Below are 23,427 nucleotides of genomic sequence, written 5' to 3'. Positions count from 1 at the left end.
AGTATAATTTTAATTAACCCAAATTTGTTAAGAGATTAATTTACGGCTCATTCTACAAAGACAGCCAACCCATGGAACACTTGAGTCATTCTGACCTTTGAGTACATGATGCAAATGGAAATACTTCTGGAGGAATTCAGGATTTAATAACTTATTAAACGTTGGACAGACCCTTCAGTGAGAAGGCCACAGTCATAAATACTGATGGAGTTCTCTCAACAGGCCTCAGCTTTTTGATTTAAAATAATTAAACTTTCAACTTAGAGTAATAAAAGATTTCCAGATACAGGTCCCTCTGGTCTGCAAGCCTCATGCTAACCACTGACAGCCACCTGGAGTCAGCGTGGGAGGAACTGGAAGGAACCCGCTGTGGCTGAGTCCCTCCTCCCAGGCCTTCCTCAGCACAAGCAGAGAAAACCCACAGGGAAGGCAGAGGCGGCTGGCAGGAGGCCAGGCGGACAGGCAGCCCGTGAGGCTGCAGGGAGAGAAGAGGCCAGCGGCACCTCCTCGGCCTCAGGGACGGCGGCCGTTGCCCATGGCTCCCAGCTCCAGGTCCCAGGAGGCCCTTGGACTGGAGACCAGAGCACAGGCGGCTTAGGCTGGTGCCTTGTACCCCCGCCAGAGGTGAGGCAGGCAAGTCACGCTCTCTGGCCTTTGTGGGATACACACCCTTGCAAATAAAAGAAATAATGGTCCACCCAGAGGTCCCAGTACCACTTACTGTATTGGTTTGAAAATGGGCAATTTCTGGAAGCCGTCCACCCAAGAGGATTTTTACTTTCATACAATAAAGGAAAAGAAAAAGAAAAACCAGTTTGCGACAGGTGTTGTTTATTCATAATCATCTTGAGAGAAGCGTGGGAAACAAAAAGCTGAAATGCATCTATTACCTGCTTGATTTACTTAAGTAAACCAATGGGAGACCAGGTCAATAACTTAATGGAAAAAATGTACACGTTTAAAAGTTTTATCTTCATTTTTTCATTTTTTACTACAAAAGAAATACATATGCATTCCAAAAAAAAAAAAAAATTAATCAAAAGCTTCAGCAAGATACAAAGGAAAAGCTAAAGGCTCATCCGAGTCCACTGCTCTCCAGAACCACGACAGGGCACGCCTCGGCCCTCATTAACGTTAACGGAGGGGTTGGAAACGGGGGTGGGGCGTGGAACAGTCTGGAAGAAAAACGGAACCATGTGGCTTGTGAACAGCGATGCTCAGCGCGTTTGTTCGGTGCACGTCCCCTCTCCGTCACCAGTAGCTTTAACACTCTGTGCTCACAAGCCTGACTTAGCGTGTCCTGTAATACGTCCACTAACCAAAAATGCTAATGCTCTGGCAGCAACACCAGGAAAGAGTAAGAAAGAGAAAAGAAGTCCTGAGGCCTGGGAAGAGATGGGTGATGTGTAGGGAATGTTTTGAGGACAAAAAAATGTTGTCTTTGAGAGTCCAGCTCCTTCCAAACCAGTTCGGAGGGCAGCGCTCAGTGTTCCCATGGGGGGGAGCCCACACTTCACCAACACAACACCCCAGACCTGGGCGGCCCCCAGCTCTCATCACCACCGTCTTCACTTCAGGAAAGAAGGAGGCGCTTCTCCCTTGTGCCCTGCCATGGGCGGCACTTGGTACCTCCCTAGCAGGACTTCTGACCCCGAGGGTCCCGCGCAGGCTCAGGGGCTTGCTGCTGTCAGCCGTCCAAGTGTTCTGTAATTGCTGTCTTCTGCTGAGACTGATAAACCAGCTGAGGTCACTGTGAGCTGGTCAGAAGCCATCATCACTGCTGTCAAAACCCAGGTCATAGAGCACACTCTTCTCCGGCTCCTTGCATAGAGGGGACGTGGAACTCTCGAGGCTGAGGTTGCTGAACCAGCTTATTCGGTGGTCCTCCTTGGAGGTGTTAGAGAGCTGGCTGTTGTCCTGGGAAGAGTGCCCCCTGAGCTGCAGGGGGGTCCCTTGGGCTGCCCCTGCTGTCCTCCTGGGTGTACATGCTCCTTCCAGAGCAGGGCAGACTGGCATTGTGGGGCTCCTGGGGCCACACAGACTCAGGTGCTGAGCAAGGGGTTCCTGCTGCTCTGGGGGGAGACTTCGTGAGCCAGAAACTGGGCGCTGGGGACCTTTGGAATTGAAAGCATGGGTTTTGCCGCGGGTTTGCTCTTGCTTCCTGGGTACGGGCCTGCCTCTTTGGGTTTTCCTGGGCTGCTGCTGGCCTTTTCTCCTGCCTGCTACAGTTCTGCCTTTCCGTCCCGTCGCCAACCTCTGCTCACAAGGGTCACGTGAAAACGTGCTTTTGGTTTGATGTTTTTGGCGGACGTTCCCAGTCCTGGTTACAAAGGTGTTTAAGTCCAGAGAGAGAAGCTGCGAGGCTCCTGGGGAAACCAGGGTCCTGACACCAGGATCCCGGAGGCCTGGGATGCTGGCGCTGTGGTTCTCCGAGCTTGTTTCAGTGGTAAGCTGATTCTCGCAGTTAGTCTGCACCGCCTTGTGCCTGATTCGCCTGTTTCTCTTGCCGCCTCCAACAGCCAGTAGCGCAGCCTCTTCTTGGAGAACAGCCCTCTTGGCTCCCTCACCCCGGACACCAAACGCCCCCCTAGGCCGCAGGGAGCCCATCCTAAGATTCCTCACAGCAGGGACTGCCTGGGCCTGTCCCCCAGCTGGTTGCTCAGAGGCACATATGTCCTCCCTGGTGAAACTGAGGCTCTGGGCCAGCAGTGGCGAGGTCTGGGAAGTGCTGTCTGTCACATGCCTGGGTCCCCGAGGCACCAAGGTCAAACTCTTCAGCTCTGCTAGGACACTGGGCGCATTGAGCTGGCCTAGCTGCTCACATAGCTGCTGGAAGTCCTTACTCTGCTGGGCAACTAACCCTTCAAGGTGCTTCAGGTTGGACTTCATTTCTGTAAACTCTGCTTGTCTCTAGGGAAAGGCAGGGAAAAGGAAGAGAGTTAACAACAGTGTAGCTCAGAAAGCACAGTAAAATGTGCAAACCAACCAGAGGATGTGGGACGAGCAAGGCTACCCTCTGGAGCGCGGCCCCTGGGGCCTGCGTTGGGCTGGAGAACCTGGGAAAGGAAGCTGGACTCAACCCTCACCCGTTACCAAGGGCCCTGTTTTGTGTTGGCCTCTGTTCTTGGCTGAAATCTGCAACATTAAAGGTGTCTTTCTGGGTCTTTCGTGACAAAGCCAAAAACATACTTGAGGAAAGGGTTTGGGGTCTATACTTACAGCCTCAAATCTCTTCTGCATCTCAAGGATCGCCTGCCCCATGTTGCCTTTGTCCTGCACTGTTTCCAACACCAGGTTGCTCTGGGCCTGTGCAGTTTCTTGAACTAAATAGAGAACAATGACAATTCACCTCATGAAGACTATGTCCAGGCCACAGTGGCAGAGAGGGAGGAGCGGACCTGGCATGGCCACCTGGGCCTGCTCCCCTAGTGCCCAGGACTCATCCACCCAGTTGGGCCTTGGTGAGGAGAGGAAGCCAGAGCAGGATGCTTCCTGCTGTCTTCCTCCCTCCCTCCCTGAGGACCTCCTAGCCAGGGCAAACTCAACCTCAGCACCTGCTGGGAATCCTGAAACCTGCAGCCCAGGCAACGACACCCACCTCCTTCTTGGCCTGCCTTCTAGGCCCTGTCATCAGAGTGATCTTCTTAGAAAGCATATGTGATCACGTCCCTCTGAAATCCTCACTGAAACTTTCAATGGCACCCCACTGGCTGTGGGGTTAAGCCCAAATCTTTACACCGGCTCATTCCCCCGCCCCAAACTGTCCCCCAGTCTCCCCACATCTCTGAGCAATGCTTCCTAGCAACCTCTCTCCCCACTGGCTTTGTGCCCGCTCTTCCATCAGCCTGAGCCACTTCTGCTTCCATCCCTGTCGCTCTGCCTCTCCCTTCAACCACACCCCAGTCCAGCTGTTCTTCCTTCCAATTCCTGGTCTTCCTTCTGCTCTCACCTCCTTGGAAAATACCATTTCCTGTCCGGCTCGGTTGCTCCTTCTCTCTGCGGTTGGCACCGTGTGCGTGCTCTGCCATCGCCCTCACCCTCCACTTATTTATCCCCCATTTACACGTGGGCTCGAAGAGGCTGGGTGAACTGAGAGCTTGCCTCTCAGGACTGATATTAGGTCCCCTGTTTTGCATATGGAAATTTTACACACACACATTTAATAACACATTGTTGCAATTAATTATTGCCATGCTCTTAGTAAACTGCAGGTCATGTGAAGATGGCCTTACCTTTATTCATCACATACTTTAGATAAATAATTTTTTAAAAATGATTCTCAGAATGAAGATGAAAAGAAGTCCTAAAACTAGAGTCTAAAGAATGATCGATATCACCTAATACAGGAAACTAAAGAACAACATAAACAAATGAACTAAATAGAACAAGGAGCAAAATAACAGTCAATAGAGGGGAGGGGGGAAGGAGCGAAGGGGGATAAGTAAGGGAAGGGTTTAGTCAAAGAAAGTGTATAAATGACCCATGGACATGGACAACGGGGAAGGATATGATTGCGGGAGAAGGGGTGGGCTGGGTGGGTGGCGGCAATGGGGGAAAAATGGGACGACTGTAATTGAAAAACCAAAAAATTAAAATTAAAAAAAAAAAAAAAAGGTCGGCCCGATCTGGAACCGCAAGACTGGCCTCCAAATGACAATAAACAAGTAAAACAACATGCACACAAATAAGTGAACGTTATAATAAATGCTTTGCTAGGGATCATAACACCAATAAGAGGGTGGGGGGCACCTACTTTAGATAAGTCAGGTTATCAGAGATGAAGACATTTAGGATGAAACCAGAGGCATAAAAAGGAGCTGGCAAAGATTAGGGAAGGTTATTCAAGTAGAGGAAATGGTGAGGGCCAAAGCTCCGCAGGAAAAGGAAGAGCCTGTTATGACTGGGAATAGACAAACCAGTGTGGTTTTGCAAAAAGTCATGTTTTGTGTACGTCACCATGATAAAAACATAGGAAATCTTTAGAAAGCAAATTTTTTCCTGTTGCTCAATACAAGTTAAATTCCATGGGCCAACCAGTTAGAAAAAAGGATGTTTACTTATATCTCAAGTACTGGATTCCTGTTCCTAAACTCAATTAATCAAATATTTTTCCAGACATCCGTGTAGATATTTGTAGTAAAAAGCAAATGTAATTTTTCTATCCTAGATGAGTTCCTAAATAGCAATGTTTCTTAGCAACAGTGAACATTACCAACCGCAAACGCAGAGAATGAGGAAGGCAGTGTTCAGTCCTGGATTCTGTGCTAGAGAACATCTGTCTGTGGTCCCACCTAGTCTTCCCTTGTTCCCTGAGAAACACATGTCCTTTATAGGAACCTTTGTATTGAGCTCATTGCTTCCAATGTCTATCCTTTTGTTTTCTTCTAAAAAGTTTATTTCTGAAAATAACTCAAAACCATAACAGTATAATACAATGAAAAATGATCAACTCTCTCCCACGCAGACCTTGATTCCACCTCCTGGATTTAACACTATGAGCAGTTTCTAGAATTTTGCATTAATACATATGCATACCCACATATGTAGATCCCGTGTGTACATGTGCGTGTCTGTTCTCTAGAAGGGGACTCATTTCCTTTCTGCTTTGACTATAAACATCAGATATTTATAGCATTTTTTGTAAAAATGCCATTTTAAATCCATTTCCTATTCTGGACAATATCTCTGCCTCCATGTGAAGAAGATTTGTAAAAATTTGTTTTATTTTAGTGATTTGATTGAGGGTCTATTGAGATGAGATTGATTCTGACAGTTTCCACAGATGGCCAGGGATTGTCTGACTGTTTGGTTCTGCTCCCCTACTGTGCTGAGAGCCTGAGCAAAGTTCTGAGAGCCCCCTGCATAAAAGGACATTCCTCAGTCCTCCCGCTTTTGGGGGATGCCCTTCCCAATTTTCATTGACTGGTCACACTCTTCCACGAGATGTGTCCTGCAGCAAACTATGTGCTCATGAGCTGTTTTCATTTAACAATGTACAGATATCTCCACTCCAACACGGTTCATATAGATGGGCCTCATTCTTCTTAACAATTATATGTGCCTTGCTTAGAAAAGCCCTTCTCATTCTAAAATTATAAAAATGTTGTCCATGTTTTCCTATATATTTTTTTTTAAGTTGGCAAAATCTTTATTTGGCTAAAGTAAGAACATTTTTTAAAAGTTTTAATATGCTTTATTGATTATGCTATTACAGTTGTCCCAATTTCTTTTCCCCTTGTCCCCCTCCACCCAGTGACGCCCCGTCCCACCAGTCCCCCCCTAGTCCATGCCCATTGGTTGTGCATATAGTTCTTCTCAACATCTTCCTGTCTACTCCACTCCCTCCTACTATGCTTCTTAATTCCTGTACCATCTCCCTCCCTTTCCCCCCTTCCCCCTCCCTGCTGACCTCCCCCCATAATGTTCCCCATACCTATAGTTCTTTTCCCACTCTCGTTGCCTACTTAGTTTGCCTTTGTTTTGGTTCCCTAGATTCTGTTGGTTGTTGTGATACAGTTTTCATTTTAATGTTCATAGTTTTGATCCTTCTTCATCTAAACAAGTCCCTTTAACATTTCATATAACAGTGGTTTGGATCTGATGAACTCCTTCAGTTTTACTGTGTCCTGGAAGAATTTTCTCTGCCCTTCTATTCTGAATGACATCTTCGCTGGACAGAGCAATCATGGATGTGGGTTTTTGCTTTTCATTACTTTGAATATCTCTTGCCAGTCCCTTCTTGCCTGCAGAGTTTCTTTTGAGAAATCAGCTGATAGTCTTATTGGGGGGACCCCTTTGTACATAATTCTCGTCTTCTCTCTTGCTGCTTTTAAGATTCTCTCTTTATCCTTAATTTTTGACATTTTGATTACAATGTGTCTTGGTGTGGTTCTCCCTGGGTCCAGTTTTTCTGGAACTCTCTGTGCTTCCTGGACCTGTAAGTCTATTTCCTTCCCCAAGTTAGGGAAGTTCTGCTTCATTATTTTTTCACAAGATTTTTCAATTTCTAGTTCTTCTTCTTTACCTTCTGGCAACCCTATGATTCGGATGTTGGCCCACTTATAGCTGTCCCAGAGGTTTCTGAGCCTCTCCTCATTTTCCTCACTTTTCGTTTCCTCTTTCTGCCCTGGTTGACTGTTTGTTCCTCCTCTATGTTCCAATTTGTTGATTTGATCCCTGGTTTTCTTTCCCTCACCACTAGTTTCGTATGTGTTTTTGTTCATTTCAGCAGGACTAGCCTTCATTCCTTCCCCGTCTTGTTTAAGATCTGCTGTTTGGTCTGTAAGTATCCTTATAACCAAAGCTCCGAACTGTGCCTCAGAAAGATTTTCTATCTGCTCTTTCATAAGATTAGATATTTGCTGGTGTCACCGGGATATCTATTATGATCTGTGCCATCCTGACAGTTTTGTGTTTACTTTTGCTTCCTGGGCGGGGCTGTCATACCTCCTACGCTATAGGCGGCAGAGCCCCATGCACTCATCACAACCAGGTGACCCTTCTCACGACACTGTGGCATTTTCTGTGGGGGTGGGGGTCCAAGATGGATTCCTGCCATTCACTCTCCACTGAGAGACCGGGAGCCTCCTCCTCCGTCCTCACCCCCTCTGGGCTTCACAGTCCAAGGCAATGGGGGTCTTCCTTCCCCAGCGTTGGAATCGCAAGCTGACGGGTCTAGTCTGCAGCTGGGAGGTGCTCCCCAGGCGCATCTCACCTCCCCTTAAATATGGGTGTCTGTGCTTACCGCCATCCTGCCGCTGTCACTGCTGCTGCCGCCACCAGCACAGCTTGACCTCTCCACCCTGGCTTCGCCCCTCCTACCCATCAAGACGAGCACCACTTCTTTATAACTTCATATGTTGGACTTCCATTTATTTTCTGGAACTTCTGGTTATTTATGGTTTTGCGGTAGATGTATTCCTTCTTAGTTGTGGAGGGAGATGGAGCTTGTCAGTCTTGGCCTCCATCTTAGCCGGAAGTCTCCTGTGTGTGTTTGCCTCTGTGTCTTAGGTAGAGCTGTCACTCCTGTTACATTGTAAGGGGCGGAGCCATAGGGATTTGTCAGTACAGGGCGACCTGTTTCACCATGTTGTGGTTCTGTATGTGGGGGAGATGTCTGAGAAGGAACAATGCTGCTTGCCCAGCACTTGCCCCTTTTCCACGCACTTCTCCCACTTCTATATGGGACTGGCACCTCTCTAGCTGCTGCCCTGGCTGTCGTTTCCAGAGTGGGTGGGTCTGCAGATGTTCTAGGGTTGTGGGGGCCCTTTAAACAAGTGGACTCTGCTGAGAGACCAAAAGTTTCTGCCTCTGCCCCAACCCCTACTGGTTTGCACAGTCAAAAGCAATGAGGCTTGATTTTCCCCAGCGCTGGGACCATGAGCTGCATGGTCTGGTGAGGAGCTGGGAACGCTCCCCAGGTGTCCCTCCTGACTTTTTAAAATGTGTGACTGCACTTTCCATAGGCCTGCTGCCGCCGCCGCTGCTGCTGCCACCACCACACGGTGTCCTCTCTGCCCCGGCTCGGCCCCTCCTACCTGTCTGGATGAGTATTTCTTCTTTATATTTTTGTTTGTTGGACTTCCATGCAGTTTAATTTTCTGGAACTTCTGGTTGTTTCTAGTTTTGAGGTAGTTGTATTCCTTCTTAGTTGTGGAGGGATACGTAGCATGTCTGTCTACACCTCCATCTTGGCTGTAAGACTTCCTATAGTTTTTTTTAATGGTCATATTAATATATCAATTCATATGGAATTAATCTTGATGTAGTAGTTATCTATTTTCCAAAAGAGATATTTCCTAGTTTTTGATAGCAGTCCTTCCTTTTTATTTTCCTTATGATCATATTTTTCAATAGAAGTGATACATATTTGGTGAAAGTACTGCTCTCTACTAATTAGCTCTCCTAAACCCAAGATAAAGTGGGATGTGGATGACCTTAGGAATTCATTTCATTACTCTGGTCTGTGGTGCCTTCAGCAGAAGAACAAGAGGAGTTAGACTGAATGGCCTTGAGTGACCCTTCTGGCTGAACAGGCAGACTGTGACTGGGAAACACTCTCGTGAGCTCATCCTGAGACGGCACCAATCACATAACAACAGAGGCAGCATTTTCACATAGTATGTTCCCCTCTTCTTATGAGCACAGTGAGCACATCCTGAAAGCCGGCAGAACGCACTGATTGGGAAGTTCAGTGCCCTAGGCCAGCTGGACTGGGCCTGGCTGTATGACGGAGGATTTGTCTGGTTCCTCTCTCAGTGGCTAACTTCCTGCTCCAGGCCACTACCTACCAAGAAAGGGGATGACTGAGGGCAGGCGACTTGTGCCTATTTTCGGGAATGACCTGGCTTTCTAATTAATATGATGCCACCGTGTTTGCTCCTGCTTGTCTTATCAGCGCTCCTCCCTCTCCTGAATCCTACCCTCTGACAATCAAGGCACCATCAGGGGTGAAGGAACAGGACCCCCATGCCTATGACAAGCCAGACTCAGTCCCAGTCCGCTCTCTGCCTTGACTTTGCGGCGGGACCTTGGGCGTTTCCATTCCCTGGTCTGGACCTTAAATATCACAGCTTCGCTGCACTCCCCCTTTATGTGCTATACTTTTAAGTGTAGAAAGCAAAAGGAGTGCTGTTCCTGGGCACTCAGAAATGAGTTTTCCTATCATGTTATACAAAAGAAGTCTTCTGACTTGCTTCTGCTCTCTGTCTTGCTTCTTCTTGTGAGGATGACAGTTCTGGCTCCCAGAACCGGTTTCCAAACAGACGCACAGTTGCCCTGTGTGTGGGTTACCCAGGTTGGAAGCCAGCAGACAGTACAGTGCTTCTTTGCAGACATATGGGGATTAATTTCTAAGCCACACAAAGGCATTAATCTTGGTAAATTGTGAGCAATTCACCCCATGGCATTTGAATAAGTTGGCTTCAATTTGTTTAAAATAGAACATAAACATACAGACAAATGCAAACAAGTGCAGATGCAGCCACCATCTTGTTGCTTAGCTGTTGGTTCCAGAGACGTGTCCACCCCAGGAGAGCCGCATAACAGCTCTCCTGTGGTTATTAAGGACCAGGGTCATAGTTTCAGCTAAACGCAGACCACTAATTGGCAGAGCAGAGGACTTTGCAAGCCACAAACTGTAACTGAAGTTGAGAAGGATGCTGTGATTCACTATCAAAAGCTCTCATGGAAACCAAAGCAGCAAGTAGAACAGTAGGTGACTGGAGTATTTCTAACTCCTAAGAGAGCAGTTTCTTTATTGTTAAGTCCTAAGGGAGCAATGTCTTTACAGCCAGCACAGCCAGCAATTCATCAGGAACTCAGAGATGCTGATTTACTTCAGTCAGTGAGATGAGAAATCTGGCAGAGCTGCCTCTGGTGTCACTGGGTGGAGGTTTAGTGCTTCACAAAAGGCATCTCGGGACAGGGGCGTTTCCACAGAGGTGGGCCTCACTACCCCGGGTTTTCTGTTCCCCCAGCCCCACCTCCCAGTCTAGTGTGCGTCGCATGCCTTCAGGACTAACCTTCTGTACCTAGCTTCTCATGTGAAATGCAGTATGGAACCTCACTACCGGCAGAAACCTGGCTAGAGTCAGAAAGTTCACATTTACTGCTCGCCAATGCCCTCTGCTGAGAACCTCAAATGGAGACACTCACATGTCTTGGCCACAGTCTCCAAAGAATCCAAAATAGATTGGCTTGTTGAACTGAGATGTTCCTCAGACTTTTCCACAGATGTCTGCAACTAGAAACCCAAAATTAAAAAATTCGCATATTGCTTTATTTTACTAACTTGGAGAATTGTCATTTAATGATTTAAAAAAAGTTGTTCATATACTGCTATTCTACATGAACTAAAGTAAATACAATATAATTATTAAACCTCTTAAAATGGCAAATGTTCTAAGTCTTTGAAATGTAGCTATACTTACCTTGTGGATGCTTTCTCGGACATGGGAAATGAGGCTGTAGAGAGATTCACTAAAATAGAGAAAAAAAGAAGATAAATCTTTGTGAAATATTGAAACAATATGTAACAGAATTGATTCCATGAACATGGCAGGCATCCACCTAGTGTAGCATCAAAGCAGCTGGAAAAAGGAGAACATACACTTTTCTTTCTTTTTAAAATTCACTCTGTATGTATCTTACATGAGGTTAAGTTTTACCAACCTAAGTGGTTACTACAATAGGACAGACAGGCTTTTACCATTGTGCCACATAATTATGTTTTAGTCCACGATGGACAACATACACAACTCCGGTCCCATCAGATTATGATGGAAAATTCCTAACACCTAGTGACTCCTAACTCCGAGATGCATGTGCATATAAACTAATTGACTTTTTTTTTTATAGATTTTATTTCTTTATATTTAGAAAGAGGAAAAGGGAGGGAGAAAAAGAGGGAGAGAAACATCAATGTGTGTTGCCTCTCACACGCCCCCAAATGGGGACCTGGCCTGCAACCCAGGCCTGTGCCCTGACTGGGAATAGAACTGGTGGCCCTTTGCTTCACAGTCTGGCACTCAATCCACTGAGCCACACCAGCCAGGGCCTGACTATTATTTTCACTGTAAGAATGAGGCAGCAGGGAGACAATTCCAGGAACAATATTAATTTCTAATGAAAAAGAAATTATCACAATTATTCCTCAAGTAAAGATCCCATTTTGAAAAGATGCAGACATGGATTGTCATTTAAACATTTTACAGATTTTGTTTCTTTAATCTACATAATGCAAATGCAAATATCAATTTTCAGACCCCAATAGGACAACTCTACAAGAAGTCTTTTGCATGCCCCACCAGACCAACTTTGAAAGGAGAATTTAATAGAACTATTTGGAAATCTACAAACCATAGATATTTTTAAAGATTTTACTTATTTTAGAAAGATGGGAAAGGAGGGAGAAAAAGAGGGAGAGAAATTGATGTGTGAGAGAAACAACTGGGTGCCTCTCACATGCCCCCAACCGGGGCCCATGTCCGCTGCTGGGTACCTGGCCCACAACCCAGGCATGTGCCCTGACTGGGAATCAAACTGGTGACTTTAGGTTCCATGGGATGATGCCACTGAGCAACACCAGTCAGGGCGGCATCAGACTTTTTAAAAGCAACATAGAAAGCGATAAGGCAATGGAGCAATGCTTTAGAAATGTTGAGGGAAAATAATTTCCAATCTAGATTTCCATATCCTATCTAATTTGCCATCAAGTGTGAGAAAAAATAAAGACTTTCAGATGCACAAGTTCTCAAAAAATTGTTTTGGAGCCATGTACCTTTGTCAGGAAGTTTCAGGAATATGTGCTTCACCAAATCCAAGGAGTAGCCCAAGAAAGAAGAGGACATAGTTTCCAAGTAACAGCATCCAACTCAGGACGACAGCTGCACTATGGACTAGGAAAGTGCCAAGTTCAGACTAGAATCGGGAAGGCGCTTCTGAGAAGGAAAGGGTAACACTGAAAGAAGGTCAGATGTGATCAATAGATAACATGGAGCCCTTCCAGTTTGGCGGCAGAATTTGGGAACAGAGGTACGATTTGATTTGCTTAGGAAACTAAGCAAAATGGAAAACAAGGCTATTTTGAACATTAGGAAAATGTACACACAGTATATATAATTGTTCTGGGCTACCTATTGTGGTTATGGAGTGATAAGAATATAAAGATTGAAACCTGATTTAACTAGAAATGTTCATAGAGCTATACTGGGAGGATGGGAGGGGAGTTTATAGTGTCTGGGGTAGGGAGGAGGCAAAGAAGTAAATTCTTATTCTAGGGTAGAAAGTCATTCTTCCAAGCTGAAAAAAATCAAGAAATGATAATATGAGTCATCTAACATGCTACGAGATATATGGAAGTAAGTACAGAAGTGAGGAAGGACAGACCTGCTGTTTTGCATTATAATCCTCATTGTATTTTCTAAAAACTATGTACATGTAATAACTTGATTTAAAAAATACATAAAACTAAAAAAGACAATCTTAAGGATGTCTAACAATGCTACGTAGCACTGCCCAGGAAAGCCTCTAAACACACTCCTGATTTCCAGTCAAGATGGCAGTGAAGGCCAACATGGTTCATTTCTTCACACAACCACATCACAGTTACAACTAAAATATAGAACAACCATCACTCAGAACCATCAGAAATCGACTTGAATGGAAGTCTGACAACTATGGAATTAAAGAAACCACATCCATCCAGACTGGTAGGAGGGGGTGCAGATGCGGAGCCGGGCTGGTCCCACATCCAGGTGTGGTGGATAAAAATTCAGGAGGGATATCTCGGGAGTGAGGAGTCCCAGCCCCACACCAGGCCCCCCAGCCCAGGGTTCCAGTGCCAGGAAAATAAGTTCCCACAACTTCTGGCTGCAAAAACCAACGGGGACTGAATCAGTAGCAGAAACTGCTGGAGCCCCAAGCGGTTTCTCTTAAGGATCAGCATATGGATGACCTACTCAGCCTCACTCCCTGTGAGCTCCAGCACTGGGGTAGCAGCTTTCAAGGCACCAGTGGTACAAAGGGAGACACTGAACTGTCTGGCATAAAGGCAAGCAGAGGCCATTGTCCCTTTTCTAAACCCTACCCCTACAGAGCCCACAAGCTGATGCCCTATCAGAGACTCCATCAACCTAACACTGTTTGACCTGCCTTGGAGATCCCCAGAGACTCTGCCCCATCCAACTTACGGGCCCACCCAAGTTGCTTCTCCATGTGAATGGCTGGTCTTGGCTCATGCTTCACAATTTCCTAAATCCTATCAAACAAGCAACAGCCGGCCTCAGTGAGCCCCAGGCCCGGCACTAGCAGCAGCCAGCCTAGATTCACAGCGTAGCTTTGCCTGGGAATCTCCAAGCCCAGCATAAGTAGCAGACATCACAGATTGCTTTATAGCTCAGGCAAGGTGCCCCAGGTAAAACACAGGGGGGCTGACCTTGGCCAGTACCACCCAGGAAACCCCAGGGTCAGCGCATCCAGTGGACAGCTACCGACCACGCTGGAGCACCACCACCCTGTCCCTACACAGCTGATCCTCCACAGAGGACGGAGGGTGGTTACAGCTAATCTTTGCAGCTGACTGGCCTGGGTAAATCCCTCCCATTGATCTGCTAACAGCAACCAAGGCTCAACTACAAGAGGAGGGTGTACTCAGCCCACACAAAGGGCACATCCCGATCACCCAGCTTGGGTAGTAGGGGAGGCTGTGCCACTAGACCCTACACCACATCTACTACATTAGGCCACACTACCAAGACATGGAGTCAAAGCAACTCTACCTAATACATAGAAACAAACACAGGGAGGCTGCCAAAATAAGGGGAACATGACCCAAATGAAAGAACAGATCAAAACTCCAGAAAAAGAGATAAATGAAATAGAGATAAGCAATCTGTCAGATGCAGAGTTCAAAACACTGGTTATAAGGATGCTCAAGGAACTTAGTAAGGACCTCAGCAGCATAAAAAAGATCCAGTCAGAAATGAAGGATACACTAATTGAAATAAAGAACAATTTACAGGGAAACAACAGTAGAGTGTATGAAGTTGAGAATCAAATCAATGACTTGGAACATGAGGATCCAAAAAACAAACAATCAGAACAAGAAGAAGATGAAAGAATCCAAAAAAGCGAGGATAGTATAAGCAGCCTCTGGGGCAACTTCCCAAGGTCCAGCATTCACATCATAGGGGTTGCCAGAAGAAGAAGAGAAAGAACAAGAAATTGTAAATATATTCGAAAAAAGTGAAAGAAAACTTCCCTAATTTGGTGAAAGAAATATACATGCAAACCCAGGAAGCACAGAGAGTCCCAAACAAGATGGATGGAAAGAGGCCCACTCCAAGACACATCATAATTCAAATGCCAAATGTCAAAGATAAAGAGAGAATAATGCTGATAAATTTGGGCGGTTATGGCTTTTTGGCAATGAGGGGTTAAGATAAAAAACCTGTGTTGGCTGGTCTTGGAGGCTGAGCATGGCTGAGGTGGTTCTGAAGGTGGCAACTGGAAGGGATTGGAGGGTGGTTGGAGGCTGGAAGAAGGAACGTCCCTGTGTCCGTTCCATGCAAACAATGTTGAAGCAGGAGACAGATCCGGGGGACTGCTGAGGGCTCTGTCTTGAATGCTTTTTAAAGGAGAGAAATTCTCCAGAGTCTTCACCACTTGTTCTATGTAAATACTATATATTTTTACCATTTTGTAAATAATTGTTAACAGAAATTCATTTCACTGCAAAGAGAGAAGGAAATAAAACAGAGGTAGGGGAAGGAAGGTAGGGAGGTGGGAAGGAAGGAATATCAAGTGGGATCCAATGTATTAAGAAAAATTTTCTCAGTTCAGAAATATTGATCAAACAAAATATAATCCAAAGACCCAGAGGACAAAAACATTAAGACTGATCTCTCTGAAGCACTAGGAGTGTGAGGGCAGCCTGCCCACCTGCAGTACCCTACCAGAGCCTCGAGGGGCCTCTGAGAAACCACCACGGTGCAAGGGCCTGGATTCCTAGGAGAAAGAAGTCTGTCAAAGTCTGGGAAATGTTTACTCATCAACAGAACCAAATTCTTAAAATAGAGCAGTTTGCTTTTATAACTAAAGAAAGAGTTATACAGTAACAGATACCTAATTTAGAATTCTGGGCTCGTTCAACATCAAAGCACTAGTGATGATGCTAAGCAATATATCTTCACTGGCACAGAAATAACAGTTTATTGTTCTGCTTGGGTGTTTTGATTTCTATGATATCTACAGATGTTGCCTTGATAATAACTTATTACCAAGAAATGAAGAAGTTAATTTCCTCAGTAACTTCAACTTCTTTATTTAAAAATATCACAGCTCTTATTTATCTTGCATATTTGTTTTAAAAATCAATATATCAGCAACAAATCAAAATGTGTATAAAATTTAAGGAATATCTGAAAAAACAGCAACATTTAAAAGTGAGAAAATCAGCCTGGACTATGACTTAGTTCACGTGCTACATTCTTGATCCTACAACAAATAATGTAATCTAATCTCCAAATTCTGATGATCTGAAAATAAAACAAAGAGCAGAATTTTGGGTAGAATAAACATAATACTATATTTTTAAAGCTTTTATTTATTTTTAGAGAAAGGGGAAGAGAAGGAGAAACAGAGGGAAAGAAACAACAGTGTGTGAGAGAAACATCAATGGGCTGCCTCCCGGACACACCCCCAATGGTGGACTGGCCCGCTACCCAGACATGTGCCCTTATCAGGAATTGAACTGGCAACCTCTTGGTTCGCAGACCAGCACTCAATCCACTGAGCCACATCAGCCAAGGCACATAATACTATTTGAAAAATGCATACCTGTCACATTCGTCTTTTGCTCTTTTCTTTTTTTCTTCAAACTGTCCCAAGAGACCTTTTGATTTTCCAACTGACAAAGGAAGAGGAAATAAGCCTCCATCTTTTTTATCTTCTCCAAACAGCTGGGGTTTTGTCTGGTACTTTGTGAAAATACTAGGTTCACTCTGTTAAATTTTTTTAAAAAATCATTATAGCAGTTTACATATAAAAATACCTATAACATACACTATTTTCTATACAATGCAGAGTGACATTTAAATGCAAACCATAATACTAAATAACAACATAGCATGTAGTATTTCCTTTTTATTTCATATATGCAAGAAAATTATATTAAAATAAACAAACTATTTTTTAATATAATTTCTGCCTTATAGAAATATATAAAATGTCAGCTAAAATGGCTTAAAATCAATTGGCTAAATTTAAAGGCAATAACACAGGATTATTTTTTTCCATCAACTATTTTGTTTATGAGATCTGAAAAAAAGTCCAGCCATTATTAATACAATGAGAATGGTTTATGGGACATCAATGTAACCTGGCAGTCAAAGAGAGTGGACTGGAATGCGCATGCGTGAACAATGATGACTTCACTGTACTAGTCAGTGGGGGTGGCAGAGGCCCATTGAATGAGCATGTGTACTGTGTGGCCATTACATTCAAAATGACTGAGCTAGTAGAGCAATGAGTCTGCATCAGATTTTGCACTAAGCTTAAACATTCTTCCATGGAAACTATTCAGATGATTCAGAAGGCTGCAGCTATGGGCAGCTGGTCATTGGCAGTTTCATCATGACAATATGCCCACTCATGTATCACGTCTCATCAGAGTTTTTTGGTGAAACATCAAGTAACCCAGGTGAATCAGCCCCCTATAGCCCAGATTTGGTGCCCTGAAACTTCTGGCTTTTCCCAAAACTAAAATCAGCTTTGAAAGGGAGAAGATTTCAGACCATCAGTGAGATTCAGAAAAATACAACAAGGCAGCTGGTGGTGACTGGGAGAGCTGTGGGAGGTGCCAAGGTGTCTACTTTGAAGATTTTATTTATTTATATTTAGAGAGAGGGGAAGGGATGGAGAGAGGGAGAGAGACATGTGTGAGAGAAACATTGGTTGCCTCTCACACACCCTCAACTGGGGACCTGGCCCGCAACCCAGGCATGTGCCCTGCCTGGGAATCGAACCTGCAACCTTCTAGTTTTTAGGCCAGTGCTCAATCCACTGAGCCACACCAGCCAGGGTGCAAGGTGTCTACTTTGAAGGGGGCTGAGGCGTCATTGTTCTATGTATAATGTTTCTTGTATCTTGTATTTTCTTCAATAAATGTCTCTATTGTTCATTTTACATGGCTGGATACCTTATGTTGACCTTGTATATATCTTTTTAAATTTATTTTTAATTATAGTTGATATATAATATTGTATTAGTTTCAGGTGTACAACATAGTGATTCAATATTTACATACCTTCCAAAGTGATCGATCACAACCGTAAATCTAGTAAGCATCTGTCATGTTACATAGTTATTACAATATTATGACTCTATTCCCTATGCTGTACATTACATTCCTGTGGCTTATAACTGTAAGTCTGTACTTCTTAATCCCATTTCCCTTTTCTGCCCAACATCCTCCCTCCCTCCCCTCTGGCAACCATCAGTTTGTTTACTACAGAGAATTATGTACGCTGTCTCTGAGATGGCGTGTGCAAGCTTTCACATTAATAAGTTTAACTGAAATTGCTGTTACTCAGCTGCTGGTGAAGTAGGCTTGCTGGTGAGTTTGACATGACCTGGCCAGTGACATGCTGACACATGGGGAGCCAATTCCTGCATTCCGATGCAAAACTTATTCTGAAACATCAGGGAGTAATTTCCTCCTTCATATCACTGGGTACCAACTGTTGTACTTAAATATCTCAGAGCACACCCTACTAACTTAAAGCGCTGACCTAATCTTACTCATTAAGTTTCTATTTGATGCAGTTAAGTCTGTGTATAAAGTCAAATTTAGTTCTAGATCAAAATAAACAAATATATAACCGTATTTTTGACTCACAAAAGAAGACATGCTGGTCTCAAAGAAAATTAAGGACTCAAGGGACTTGGTTCCTCATTCTGGCCCTTATTCATTAATTTGGGCCTCAGAATCTTCATTTCTCTCTTCAAGGAGATAATGTAGCATATGGTAGACTAAAATCCACAAGGCACCTGAAGTTTCTTGGAAAAAAACTGTCCATCTAAAATAAAATTCGTTACTTTATTCCAGTTTTTCTGAAGTTCTTTTTTCTTATGAGATTTTTATGAATAACAGTATGACTAATCTTAGAAAATGTCATGCAGTATTTGGATCTCCCTAGAAGGAGTCAAGGTACTGGCATTATTCTACATTGTTTTAGTGATATAGAAGAAACTGCAAATGCAAATATTTCCTCCATTTCAAACTACCAAGTCAAATGAATGACCAATAAGCAGAGATCCATTTAGTAGAGTAATCCTTAGAAATTACACCTCTAAAAAATATAATTCAACAGAATGTCTTCTTTATAGCTGATCTCCATAACAGTGAAACATGTGCAGAAAAATTCTGGCAATCAGACTCACATCCAGAGAGTTCTTTTGTAACTGCTTTGGATCTCTCAAATGAACCCCAGAGTCCAACGGTGCTGACAGGGCCTCTGAACTTTCTGGACAAAACTGGGATCCAAAGAGGAACTGAGAATCACTGAGACTGGAGTAGTCAGTCTGATTATTGGTCCAGTTAGATGACTTAGAGGTCCTGAAATTAAGCAAGAAAAGTATAGCAAGTGGAAAACATCCTGAACAAATAAAATCATAACTAACAGATTTTCATTTCAGAATATTCTGGTCAGAGTGCTAGCTTGTTCTGACCTCCTGGCCCCCTGAACATTGCCAATACTACCTATGAAGAAACAAGAAAATTTTGAAAGCCAGCCATTTTCATTACAACAACCTGGGAACAATCAGATGGGAATTCAAACAATAACACAACTATTCCTTGTACAATAAAACCGTATGCTGTAACACCATTTTGGAAATCAAAATTCATAAAATCTTTTAAAAAGCTGAATCTTTTCATCACTAAGGGAATAGATTTAAAAAATAAAATATGGTATATACACCTAATTAATGCAGTAGTCAGAAGCAATAAGCTAGATTTACATATAGCCATATAAGTAAGTCTCAAAAATGTAATTCTGAGTGCAGAAAAAAAAGTACAAACTAAATGAGCACTATTGCATATCACTTATGTAAATTTTTAAACCTACATCATACATATCATGTGGCTGGGGCCTTCATGATGGGATTAGTGTCCTTATAAGAAGAGACACCAGAGAGTTCACCGCCCCCATCTCTCTACCATGTGAGGACACAGCAAGCAGGTGGTTGTCTGCAAGCCAGGAAGGGAGCTCTCACTAGAAACCAATTATGTTCGCATAAAGTTCTAGGACTTTCAGTCTCCAGAACTGTGAGAAAAATAAACTTCTGTTGTTTGAGCCATCCAGTTTATGGTACTTTGTTTTGGCAGCCCAAGCAGACTAATATAGGCCTCATCCAGACTGAAGAATATGACCAACTCAGATTTGTGCACAGGAGAATCCATGAACAATTGTTTTTGAAGGAAGGTATCGTTCCCATTTTAGTGTCTTATCCTTGCTTGCTTTAAATATTATACTTCCAGCTGTGGACTTCCAACTTGCTGTTCATGGCTATCCTGGCTATCTATGCCAGTCTCTAAACCTCACACATAAAGGAGACAGTGATACTGATAACGATACAATCATACTTGAACACAGTGTACTTAGTACAGAGACAGCATATGAGGAGGACAAGTAAAACAGTCTTTAAGTTTTTATGTGAAAGGCACCTTAATAATTTGTGTTATTTCATGCTGTCATGTAACCGAAGAAAATATGCTTTTCGTTAAAACACATGCACACAAATCATTCTTTTCCCAAATGTTAAATTTAAAGTAATTAGATAGCATATAAGTATATATTCTAAGCTAAACAAACCATTACAAGACAAAAAGCCACACTAATAGTTCATCACAAGGAAGAGTAACTGTTTTGCTTTGTAGAACCGTTTTTCTAAGATTAGCTAAGGTAATGGGCTGCATAATATAGGTTGCATAATCATTATCAAAAAAACAACAACAATACAAAATGCTCTCTAAGCCTACAGAAATCACATAGGATTTATATCTGAAAGTTATTATTTGGTTTAAACAAAGATTTTCCCTACTCTGTATCAACCGTAAACACGTTTTTGCTTTTCAAGAAATAAAATGAACAATGCTCTAGGATTGTACTGAATTAATCACTATATTTATGAAGGTGTTAGGAAGAAAATAAACTATCCAGTGATGAAAGCATACCAAAAGTAATTAGAAATTCCTCAAATATATACTCCTTCTGGGACACAGCCATCACATTGCCACGGCAGGCCCACTGCATGGCTGGTGGACTCCAGCGGAAGCACCTCCGCGGGGCAGCAGCAGAGGGGCGATAGCTCAGTAGCCTTCTCGATAGCTAGAGTGGCTCTTCACACCACGGCACTTACAAACTACATCACACACCGGAACATATGTCTGAACAGCATTTTCATTTTTCTCCTTGCTATTTCAATAGTAATGACTCCAACTCAAGAGAGGATTTCTAGATGTTGGATGATGTCTAATTTCCATAAACATCATACTCCCTAGGCCCAGTGTCTGGATACAGAGTCGTTGTCCAATTTAACACACGTAGCAGAACTGATGTTGCTTTTAAAATCAGAAAGTAGGTGAAGGGAAAAAGACAAGTATGGGAGGGTGCAGCGGTGACAGGTGAGGGGAAGAAACTATATGGGGTGACTATTCCTATAAACCAATAGGAAGGGGAGCTTTTTTCTATGAAATCAATATAATTAATAAATCTTCTTAACAGAGTGTATAACTAGAAAACTTACCCAGAGCCTGAAGGGATACTGAGCATATCTTTGATATTCCAGACATTAAAATTCATTTCTTATGATTCTATTTAAAGAGAAAAGAACATTAATTTAAAAGGTTAATATAATCCCCCCCCCAAGATTGCTTTACTGGTGCTATTATATGTAGATGAGGATATTTCAGTAGTTATTTAACCAATCCTTGAAAATTCCCATTACCTATGTGCCAGAAACCGCTATTTTCTGTTGTTGAATTGCATACAAATTTCTCTCCTTCTTAGTACCACCAGAGAGAGCCCAGTCACCTGAGAAATGGTAGATCTGCCTTCCATCCACCGTTCTCTTGTCCCTTTCTCTTGCCATCCTACTAATAATCTGCTTTAGGCAAAGACCAATAAATCCCTCTTTTCAATGACCTTATTCTTTCAAAGCATAAAAGGCAAGAAAAAAAGAGGGGTGGGAGGCTATAGACTAAAAGATTAATGATGATGATGTATTATAGAATTGTACCCCCTGAGACCTATATAATTTTACTAACCCTCGTCATCCCAATAAATTAAAGAAAGATAAATAGGAAAAAAAGAGATTTATGAGGCACATCAACCAAATACAATGTGTTTGGATCCTGAACTTTAAGAAAACAATTAGGAAATTTAAACACTGACTCACTACATAATGGTATTTTTAAAAATGCTAAGTGTGCCCTGGCTGGTGTGGTTCAGTGGGCTCAGCACTGGCCTGCAAACCAAAAGGTCACTAGTTCAATCCCTAGTCAGGGCACATGTCTGGGTTGCAGGCCAGGTCCCCAGTTGGGGGCACACGAGAGGCAACCAATGGATGTAATCTCTCTCACATGGATGTTTCTATCCTTCTCTCTCTCTCCCTCCCTTCCCCACTCTCTAAAAATAAAAAATTAAAATAAAAAAAATAAAATAAAAATGTTAAGTGTGTTAATGATATAGTAGTTATAATAAAAAGAGTGTTATCAGCTGGGGGAGCTGAGGAGGGGCACAGATTGGCCCTAGGTTGATAATTGTTGAAGACAGGTGACAGGGACATTGGAATTCATTCATCCATGGTCTCTACTTTTATATGTTTGAAATTTTCCACAATAAAAATGTAATAAATAGGGAGGTCCTTGTATTATCTGACAGCTCCCAAAGTTGTTCCCTACAGCCCAGACCCCTCTCCTGAACTTCACACTCCTATATTCTACTGCTGACCTGACATTGTTACTTAGATGACTAATACACACCTCAAACTTAACATGATCAAAAGCAAGATCATCATCTAACCCCTCGATATTCTTCACCTACAGCCTTCCTGTTCCAGTTAATGGCACCTCCATCTCTGCACTTGCTCAGACCAAAACCTAAGAGTCCCTCTTTGACTTCCTTTTTGCATACCCAATATGTCAGCAAATACTATGGTAATTTCTTTAAAACATATCCAGAATCTGGCCACTTTTCATTCCTTCCTTTGCGGGGTTGCCAGATAAAATATAGGACGCCCAGTTAAATTGAATTTCCCACATATTGCATGGGACACACATGTACAAAAAAAGAAAGGTTTACCTGAAATTCAAATTTAACTGGGTGTCCTATATTTTTTAAAAGATTTCACTTCTTTTTAGAGAGCAGGAAAGGGAAGGAGAAAGGAAGAGAAGCATCAACGTGCAAGAGACACATCGATCAGTTGCCTCTCGCGGCCCCAGCCGGGGGCCCGGCCCGCAGCCCAGGCAGGTGCCCCGACCAGGAACCGAACCGGTGACCCTGCGTTTTGCAGGCCGGCACTCAGTCCCCTGAGCCACACCGGCCAGGGCCGCCCTATATTTTTATTTGCTGAACCTGACAAGCCTTCTGTCCCCTCAGATACTATATCAGCATAGTAAGCCCCCCCTTTGGGTGTTCTCGCATTCCAAAGCGTCATTCCCCAGAAACCACCGCATTTCTCCCCCGCTTCTTCTCCACGGCACATCATCACTCCAGCGCGCGGTGCACTTTACTCACTGACCCCGTCTGGCCTCGGCGAGCACCCCCGGGCCTGCTGGGGCGCGACGCGAAACTCTACGGGAACGGGGGCTTCTGTGTGCCGTGTTCTCTGCTGTAGCCCCGGAATCTAGGAACTGTGCCTGGC

At 43.6% G+C, this 23,427-nt stretch overlaps 1 protein-coding gene across 1 annotated transcript; it reads right to left on the bottom strand.

Annotated features, from left to right (window-relative positions):
- Positions 1 to 1,761: 1,761 nt before the first annotated feature.
- IHO1 (interactor of HORMAD1 1) lies at positions 1,762 to 21,365 on the bottom strand. The gene is made up of 7 exons (XM_090283086.1): positions 21,310 to 21,365; positions 18,943 to 19,117; positions 16,339 to 16,502; positions 10,932 to 10,980; positions 10,657 to 10,744; positions 3,220 to 3,323; positions 1,762 to 2,910 (listed from the first exon to the last, which is right to left on the bottom strand). Exons 1-7 carry the CDS (start codon positions 21,363 to 21,365, stop codon positions 1,762 to 1,764), a joined length of 1,785 nt encoding a protein of 594 aa, XP_090139212.1.
- Between the last annotated feature and the right edge of the window lie 2,062 nt (positions 21,366 to 23,427).

The sequence above is a fragment of the Furipterus horrens genome, unplaced genomic scaffold (assembly GCF_987537825.1).
Source record: "Furipterus horrens unplaced genomic scaffold, mFurHor1.1.pri manual_scaffold_7, whole genome shotgun sequence".
In the NCBI taxonomy this organism is placed as follows: Eukaryota; Metazoa; Chordata; class Mammalia; order Chiroptera; family Furipteridae; genus Furipterus; species Furipterus horrens.
The sequence above is the reverse complement of the archived record's forward strand: the minus strand, read 5'-3'. Positions and strand labels throughout refer to the sequence as shown.

Bases quoted from the DNA above. Each gene is read 5' to 3' on its own strand.
- IHO1 (XM_090283086.1), bottom strand. From the start codon at position 21,365: ATGAATTTTAATGTCTGGAATATCAAAGATATGCTCAGTATCCCTTCA. The intron at 10,981-16,338 runs GTATGCATTTTT...TCTCTATTTTAG, and splicing joins GCAAAAGACGAATGTGACAG to TGAATCTCTCTACAGCCTCA. The intron at 2,911-3,219 runs GTAAGTATAGAC...GCCTTTCCCTAG, and splicing joins TGCAGAAGAGATTTGAGGCT to AGACAAGCAGAGTTTACAGA.